We start from the raw sequence: 8520 nt of genomic DNA, 5'->3' as shown, positions 1-8520 counted from the left end.
CTGGCCGCGGAACGGAACGGCGGGGCTGCGGCGCAGTGCTACCGAAAGGGAAGGCGAGGCAGGGGAGCAGCGAATAGGCGGTCCGGGGACCGACAGCCCTGCTGCACGAAGGGCTGAGTAAGTTAGTTTGGGGGTTCTTCTGATCAGATTCTTGCTGTCTTCCTTTTTTTTTTCTTTCAGGCAGGTGGAATAATCAGGAATAACTAGGAGAACTTTGCAAAAAACACACCGCAGCCCATATAAAAAAAGGGGTCACCTCCAACAGCAGGTCTCAGCAATTCCTGTTTAAATCCTCTGTGCTATCTCCCATACACATCTGCTTCCCAGCTCCGGCATTTCCTGTCGGAGACACGAGCTGAGTGCGGCCCTCAACCTGCAACCTTTGGGGAACATCCATCCCTTGTGCAGATCTTTGCCATCTGCTGCTCCACAGATCAGAGCACGCACGGCATCCAAAGGGCCCCGAGGAAAAGAAGAGCAAATCAGCTCCTCCTCCTCAGGGTTGATCCATGCTGCGTGGTCACTGGGAGGGAGATGAGCAGGGAACAGGGATTGTTCATCAAAGAGGTTCCTGGGAAAGCTGAAAGACCTGGGTCATCAGGGTATTTTAAACTGAAAGGGCGAAGGAACATCATTGGGGAACTTGGCAATCTCAGAAGTGGTCCCAGTTACATAGGTTACATCCTCAGTCTACAAATAAATTGCTTTGGATTTACACAGAATCACTGAGCTCATTTCCCTTTTTAGCCGATGAAGGCCCAGTTGTCTGGAGTTTCAACAAACCAACTGTAAAAGCAGCATGTGGCAGAGGCCTGACTCATCCCGTCGATTTCTCATCAGCCAGCATAAATAAAGCTTCCTCGCTCCCACCAGCCAGCCTGAGAGCTGTGCCTGCAGGCAGGGTGAGACTGCAGGTTAGGGACTGACCTGCACAACGCCTCCTGCTCCTCTGTGGGGGCTGTGGCTTTTGCCCTGCAGCACCGCCACGGTTTCCTCCCGAGTGGTTTCCCATCAGGCAGGATGGGCAGACTGGTCTTTGCAGATTGCTCACAGAGGAAACGAGGGACGGCTCCGCAGTGGGGAAGTTCAAACTGCTGATATTGTTTGGGAGGTCTTCACAGGATCAAATCAGCACTTGGTTTTCCAGAAATGCACTTCCAAGAAGTTCCACTGGCGATGATAGTTCCTAGGCAGACAAAAATACCTTAGGTTCAGGCTGACGGGTACCACAGCACAGCAGTGTCTTGAAAAAAAAGCAGATCAGAGAATTGCACCAGGGAACTTCATGCACTGGCCATGAGGGAGCTTCTAAATCGAGAAAGAAGCAGGCACCCAACTTGGCATCATCCCCAGTCAATCTGGTTTCCCATAGGAAGCAAAAATGAATTTCAGCCCATCAGTGGCAGCTTGTTTCTGTTCAGAAAAACAACAAAATCATGGGGACCTTGCGGATAATCTCTGCTACCACAGTCTGCTGGGCAGGAGGCTGCCTTGGAGCTGCTCCCATTGGGTTGAAAATGGAGCTTCACGAGTAGAGGATGCAAACGAAGGATTGGTGTTATTCATCTGCCTGAGTGCTACTATGTGTGAAAGTGGAAAGTTACTGAACAGAACCCCCTTACTGGGAAGATACAAGGACCAACATTCAGAATGGCAGAATCATTCAGGTTGAAAACGAGCTCTCAGATCCCCAAGTCCAACCCCAACCCGCCCCACAGTGCCCACTGACCACAGCCCTCAGTGCCACATCCCCATGGTTCCTGAACACCTCCAGGGAGGGGGACTCCCCCACCTCCCTGGGCAGCTGTGCCACTGCAGCACACTCTGACAACACATTTTTCTTAATTTAAGTGGAATTTAATACAGAAACCTCACATCTATCTCCTGCAGATACCTGTACTATTCATTTAACACCAAGTTCTTTTCCCATGTGCTTTTGTTTGGGACCATATTTCACAGAGCAGGACAGGAACAACCACACCAGTGTTCTGTCTTTAGTTTTCTCAGTCAGGTTGGTGGCTGTGGGCACACCTGCAGCACTGACCATGACCCGGAGCATCAGGGATGAGGCTGGTGACAGACAGCAGCGAGCACAGCAGTGATTTGGCAGAACCTTTGTGCACAGCCCTGAGAATTTCTGCAGTCTCTGGGTGCTCTCATCACAGCACAGGATCCACGGGCCAGTGCCTCGCTGCTCTGCAGTACAGCTTAGATTTGCACTCCTGGGACACGGCTCTGTTTCCTGCACTCACTTCAAGGAGACACAGTTGAAAGGATCCTGAAAAAAATGATTGAAAGGAACTGCTTAAAGCTGAGAGGCACAGCACGATGGCACCGGCCCGCAGCCAGTAGGTGGCCCCCACCGCCCTCCAACCTTCACCCAGGCACTGGTTCTTTTCCTTGTTCTTTTTTCCCCCAGGGCTAAAACTGGCCAATCTTTCCTCTGCATTCAGTGCCAGAGAGTGTGACCTTTTATTTAAGGATGATCGGGAAATACGATGATGTGCAGATTTATATATTAAAAAATAAAAAAAAAAACCCGAAACTTGAGATTTTTCTGTGCCAATAGTGGAAAGTACGTGGGGTACGGGCTGAGTCTGATTGCAAAAGCAGGGCACATCTCCAGTCATTATACTTGGGGAGAATGGGATTTGTGGGAGGCAGCACAGAGCAGAAGGTGCCCAAGCAGCACTCCCTGACAGCCCTGCTCTCCTGCTCCCAACTGGGTTTGGGATTTCCTAAACAATGGGAGCTGCAAAACATGTGGCACCGTGTATTAAAAAGGGATTAGGAGAGGAGAACCGCACCGAGCAGCCTGGGGCAGAGCCTCGGGGACCAGCACAGGCATTTTCTGGAGCAGGATTGCAGCCAGTTACAGGCACTGCCAGCCAACCAGAGAGGCAATCCCAACTCACACACATCTGGGTGCATCCCGGGATGCCCCGGACTGCAAGAGCAACCCTCTGCCAGTGACAGCCCAGGGGGTTCTGAGCAGTGCTCTGCCTCTGGAGGCACTGAGGACAGACTGGGACACACACTGCCCTGACTCTGAGCTGGAGGGTAACGCAGCCAACAGTCTCTTTCACATTCTAAATCATTTCTTCTCAGGTTTCTAAGGCTCGTGTTACACCCGAAGAGACTGGCGTTTATTAATTTACTCCCTTTGGGGCTGTTCAGAGTCATATGTAACAACAGCCTTATTTGGGGTTTGTTGGTGTACTGTTGCCATAAGGATGCGAGGAGGAGCCAGCGGATAATTCCAGCTCAATGGCCATGGAACCCTCCCCTGACACTGCCTGACACAAACAGCACAAAGCAGAGCTGGCTCCTTGCAGGACAGTCACGGGGCTCCTGCCTCTCTGAAGGGGATCCTCCCGGTCTGACTCACTGGTGGCTGCTTTGCATTCTGGAACGAAGTTTATGTCCCTCCTAAGTATAATGAGAAGGTGGATAATGCAACCCATGAAACTCTAGACCATGGTGGTAATTAAGACACCCACAAGATAATTAAGCCCTGTATAAAAATATATATGTAAAAAGTCATTGCGAAAGTAATTCCTTATCAGTTTTAAACTGTTGCCTTCCTGTATCTCTGGCCAAGTTAACACCTTGCTTTTCTAATCTCCCTTCTTTCAGCACATCTCAAATCCCACTGCAAAACAGCACTGCCACTGCCGTCATTCAACGGCCACAACCCAACGAACCCGAGCTCATCCATCACACACACCTGGGGCAAACCTGGTATAGAATTTCCCCCAGGTCCCATTCAATCTGTGTCCTGTGTCACGACAAAGCTCCCTGTTACCTGATGATCTTTTCCCCTTGCTCTTGTTCATAGACTGAAAATAGCAGACTTCACTCTTTCATTCTTTACATCCTCACTTTCTGTAAACTTCCTTCTTCACGTGCAGTATCATTGCAGAGCGGTGACCTGAGCTAAGCACAGTGTACCCTGAGGGTACTCAGCATTACAGGGCATGTCTCTGCTCCCTGCTCTGCCAGCATGCAGTCCAAAGTCTGAACCGGAGCATTTTCTCTTTCCGCAGCCACAGAAGGACCCAGCAGCAGGACATGGGGCAGGAAGGGGCAGCTGGAGTCTCCTTAGAGGATAATTAGGATAAGCTTCACAGAATCACAATTCCTAAGCTTGAAACAGTGTCGTGAACAGCCAGAAAACTGAAAGGGAAGAAGTGTTATTTTTGGCAGGAGGTCTTTATGGCTGATGCAGGAACTTTCTCCTTAGTTATTCATTGTCTTGTCAAGACTCATAAAACAGCCAGCAGAGCCCAGCAGGTACTTTTCTTCAGTGTCCTGGGAGCTCAGAAATGCAGGAATTAAACGTGGCCTTGAACCCATTTTATGGACTCACTTCTTACGGAGCTACCATAAAACATTAAAAATCAGAGCTTATAAATAAGGAGAGGAAGGGTTGCACATCTCTTTTCAGAAGCCACCTCTCTGAGGCTCTTCCCAAGGTAAGTCAGGGATGGACAGAGAGTGAGAGACCTCAAGCAGCAGAAATTAAAGACAAAAATATCCCCTTGAGAAAAGCAAGACATCGGCTCAGTTTATGTCGTGGTGACCCCGACCCAGCGCCACCGAAGGCTCCCAACAGCTGCAGTCAGTGCAGTGACCTTGCCTCTCTTTGACAGGCACCAGCTGGGCTCCCTATGATGGCACAGAGAAGCAGACTCACAGCCTCCTGCCGAGTGCACATCCTCATGCTTTGCTTTTTGGCACACGTAGCCACAGGTAAGTAATGGAAAAATGCAGCATCGTTCGTCCAAACTCCTTTGTGCAGGCAGGTGAAACTGGCTGGGGTTGGGTTCTGCCTGGGATGATAGGTAATTGCAGCACCCTGCTTTCATATGCTCTGGAGATCCTCCCGGAGGACTGTCTAAAAACTGGCCTCCGATTCTGAGAGCAGCCAAGCAGGGAATGGGGAAGCTTCAGCATTTCAGTCAGCTGCACAGGAACGACGAGGCCACCGTGTCCACAGCTGCTCCATGAAGTGAGAACTGCAATGCACTTGGCCTGGGAATACCAAGGGAGAGACAAGGTGCTCTGGGCTGTTGTACTCACAGGACCACCCTGCCTTTTATTCTGAGATGCATTTTTCAGCTCATTCATTCATGACATCAGCTAAATTAGAGAATTCTAGCTTGACAGAAAAATTTATTTCCCATATTGTTTTCCCATATAACCCATCCTTAGGCTCTACATTAGATTAACTGTGACTCACCAACCTTCTGGCCGCAGCAGAGGAGCTGATGAACAGCTTAATACAACGTTCAGCTCCAGCCAAAAAGCAGAACACCAAACTGTGGGCACAAAAACTCTTGGCACAGATATGCTATAACAGTGATTTGCAGCAGGAGGGTGGGCACTGCTGGCAGGGTGTTCTCTCACTGTATGTTACATTATCAGTGCCACGACATGGTTTTCAGATGCTTTGTTATCTATCATAGGTCAGGCTTTGGAGTTCATGTAGTCAGCTGCAAAACTTTCACTTTGATTTTAAGTAACCATGAAGGGAAGTTTGCGATAAAGATGCTTCCTATCTTAGAAACTAAAGTCCCACCTGAAAGAGGAGTGTTATGTTGAAGCCTAACGCTCTCATTGTTTCCTCCAAGGTCAAGACTTAGAGAAACCACATGCATTTGTGGGAAGGGTGCAGGTTAGGATGCCTAAATGCCCTCAGTCTCCTTCTTTTGCAGGTGTAGAACTGTCTGTCAATAACCACAACGATGACTTCACCCTGACCATATCGTCCGGGTCTCTCGCCTCCCTGTCCTGCCTAGCACAGAACAGCAGCCAAGCCGAGGAGCTGCTCTGGTACCGAGGAAGTAGCCGTGTGGATCTGAAAGATGAGAATAAAGTGAACATCAGCAACATCTGCATCTCTCCAGTCTCTGAGTCTGACAATGGCGTTGCCTTCACGTGCAGGCTGGTACGGGACCAGTCCGTGCAGGTCTCGGTGGTCCTGGACGTCCGCTGTGAGTGCTGCTATCAGTGAGGGATGGCTGGGTGGGCTTTGTCCCACCCCATGTACTCAGCTGAGAGCAGGATGTTTTTGTACCCTTGTGCGCTGTATTCACCGGGAAAAAATGTGCTGAGGAGGAGATAGCTCTCGTGATAAGTCACTCCCTTTCTACAGTGGTGCTTATAGCCTTTTCTATATGCCTTTTTTACAGGCAGTGGGCGGGCCCTTTAAGTAAGATTTCCTGACTACATCCCTGCCTCCACACTGACTCTTTCTCAAGGATGCAAGTTGGGGCAGGGAAGTCACGGGAGTAACTGTCATGACTGCCCTGCTGATCCCTGGGGATCACGATGGGGCACAGGACAGGATGTGTGCTCAGATCACAGAACTGTAGGGGCTGGAAGGAACCTCAGGGGATCACCAAAGTAACTCCCCTACTAAAGCAGGATCCCTACAAATGGTGTCGCAGTCGATGTGAAAAGGAAATCTACTTACTTACATGAATGACCTCTTTAACTGCTCTTACTCTAAATAGTTCCTCCCTCTGTGGGTGAAGATGAGTCCATCTACATTGAAGAAGGCAAAGACGTCACTCTGACCTGCAATGCCAAGTCCAACCCTCAAGGCCAAACAACGTGGTACAAGAACAACACCATCCTAACATTGCAAAATCACTACCAGGTGTACCAGACCAGTGAGACCTTCCAGCTCTCTATCAAGAAAGTACAGAAGTCTGACAACGGGACCTACACTTGTGAAGTGAAATCTTCTTGTGGAGACAGCAGTAAGGATTTCCACCTGATAGTTGAAGGTAACAAAGTTACTACTAAGCATTAAGTTGTACAAACAGCTCTGCATCCGCTTTTACAATGGTAGCAACCCACTGTAAGTGGGTTTACATCATGGAAATTCCCCACGTGAACTTCTGAGAGCAGCAAGGAGCTCTCCGTGCACCTGTGCCTGCCTGCACAGCACCAGAGAAGGCTCTTCCTGCTTTACCTGTTATTCAAAAACATTTGGCAAGCATGACCTGAAGTGGACTCATCCCACTTTCTCACTTCCCATGATGACAGAGCAAATCCAAGTGTGCTTTAAAGCACCTTAGGTCTCACTTGAAGCTTCTTATTCTAACCACGTTGTTCTGTCATGCTAAAAAGCTGCTTAACGTAATGGTGCTGTGCTGTCCTCCAGAAATGACAGTGCCTCCATGGGCTACAGGGAGCTGGGCTGGGTGCCCATGTCTCAGTGAGCCATCAGACTCAGGCACCCACTGCCCACCACTCCTACGGGTGTCCTGAAAGCGGAGCTATGGGTGGCACAGCCGGACACCCACACCCTGGGGATCTACTTCAGAACCAGTGTTTCAATTCCTCCTTCCGCTCACCAAAACAGAAACATGCCTCTCTCCAGCTCTGTGAAATGACTTCACTATGTGACTGCACCAATCTAACATACAGACAACCTCCTCTCCCTCTTCACAGATAAAAAAACCGTTTTCCCCAAGGAGGCTGTTATCGCTGCTGTTGTGGTGGTTGCACTCACTGCGCTTTTTGGAATCGTGGCTCAGAAAGAAAAAATATTTAAGGTATGGAAAGATTCAGTTTCTTCAGAAAAACATAATGCTTCAATGTTCTTTTATTTTCCACCTTTTCTGTGCTGCTTTGTAGCGTTGTTTTCCAGTGTTAGAGAGCCATTGTGTAGTATCACCTCCTTGAGAATTACTAGCAGATAAATCAAATAGCAGGTATTTTAAGAGGAGTGAATTACACATGTGCAAGAGCTCAGTAATAATACTTCTATGGGCAGAAAATGCAAACAGTAACAGGACTCTTTCTTTCTTTTCAGTGCTTCAAAAAACCAAGCGAAACGGCCCTGTAAGTATCTGAATGCACAATCACACACCTTCCCAGAATAAGGGCCTGACTGGAACCCCTTCGTTAAGCTCTGGCAGAACACGAGAGCACCCACACAGCGCCCTGCCGTGCTGCAGCTCTGGGTGGCTGCCGTCACCCCGCTTCACAGCTGCAGGGCTGGACGTGGGGACAGAAACACCAGGCACAGGGACACAGGGCAGGGGGAAAAACCTCACCTGCGCAGCCACAGCTGTTGGGAGCTGAATTCAATTCAGCCGTTGGCTTTGTTTTTTTTTTCCATAGGGAGTGAATTTCCACGTTGTTCCCTTTTGCTTCAGGTAAAGATGGCACAGAAGCTTTGCATACCCAGAAAACACCATTCAAAGTGGTGGCCATACCTGCACGAGATTAAACAACTCCGGACACGAGCTTTGTGACAATACAAGCACCACTTACGGCTGCTGATCGTAATCACTGCTCACAACGCAGACACAGGGCAGGAGGCTGAGGAACCGCCGCACCCCGTCCCGCAGCCTCGAGCCCGGGGTGCTGCGCTGATGGCGGGGCACGCAGCCTGCTTGCCTCGCACCGACCGCCCCTCGGGTTCACCTCGGGATCGCACCTCACTGCCAATAAACGCGCTGTGCCGTACGTTAACCCGAGCCTGTGGTGCACACGTTGCTG

At 49.7% G+C, this 8520-nt stretch overlaps 1 protein-coding gene and 1 long non-coding RNA gene across 3 annotated transcripts; one reads left to right on the top strand and one right to left on the bottom strand.

Moving 5' to 3' along the window:
- Positions 1–1835: 1835 nt before the first annotated feature.
- LOC109370685 lies at positions 1836–4163 on the bottom strand. The gene is made up of 2 exons (XR_002121031.2): positions 3806–4163; positions 1836–2278 (listed from the first exon to the last, which is right to left on the bottom strand). It is a non-coding gene; the product is annotated as an uncharacterized LOC109370685 (long non-coding RNA).
- Positions 4163–8493, top strand: TMIGD1 (transmembrane and immunoglobulin domain containing 1). Of its 2 annotated transcripts, none has more exons than XM_010722110.3 (7): positions 4163–4475; positions 4653–4752; positions 5718–5996; positions 6519–6794; positions 7465–7568; positions 7829–7857; positions 8175–8493. In XM_010722110.3, exons 2-7 carry the CDS (start codon positions 4671–4673, stop codon positions 8176–8178), a joined length of 774 nt encoding a protein of 257 aa, XP_010720412.1. In that variant the 5' UTR covers positions 4163–4475; positions 4653–4670; the 3' UTR covers positions 8179–8493. The 2 variants fall into 2 exon arrangements, with proteins under 2 accessions (XP_010720412.1, XP_010720411.1); XM_010722109.3 differs by having other exon boundaries at positions 8140–8493.
- The last annotated feature ends 27 nt before the right edge of the window (positions 8494–8520 follow it).

This window comes from Meleagris gallopavo, chromosome 21, assembly GCF_000146605.3.
Source record: "Meleagris gallopavo isolate NT-WF06-2002-E0010 breed Aviagen turkey brand Nicholas breeding stock chromosome 21, Turkey_5.1, whole genome shotgun sequence".
NCBI lineage: Eukaryota > Metazoa > Chordata > Aves > Galliformes > Phasianidae > Meleagris > Meleagris gallopavo.
The sequence above is the reverse complement of the archived record's forward strand: the minus strand, read 5'-3'. Positions and strand labels throughout refer to the sequence as shown.

What these genes read in the sequence shown, in the direction of transcription:
- TMIGD1 (XM_010722109.3), top strand. Translation starts at nt 4,671, where the DNA reads ATGATGGCACAGAGAAGCAGACTCACAGCCTCCTGCCGAGTGCACATC. An exon ending in TTTGGCACACGTAGCCACAG is followed by an intron (nt 4,753 to 5,717) that starts GTAAGTAATGGA and finishes CTTCTTTTGCAG; the next exon opens with GTGTAGAACTGTCTGTCAAT. An exon ending in GGTGGTCCTGGACGTCCGCT is followed by an intron (nt 5,997 to 6,518) that starts GTGAGTGCTGCT and finishes TACTCTAAATAG; the next exon opens with TTCCTCCCTCTGTGGGTGAA.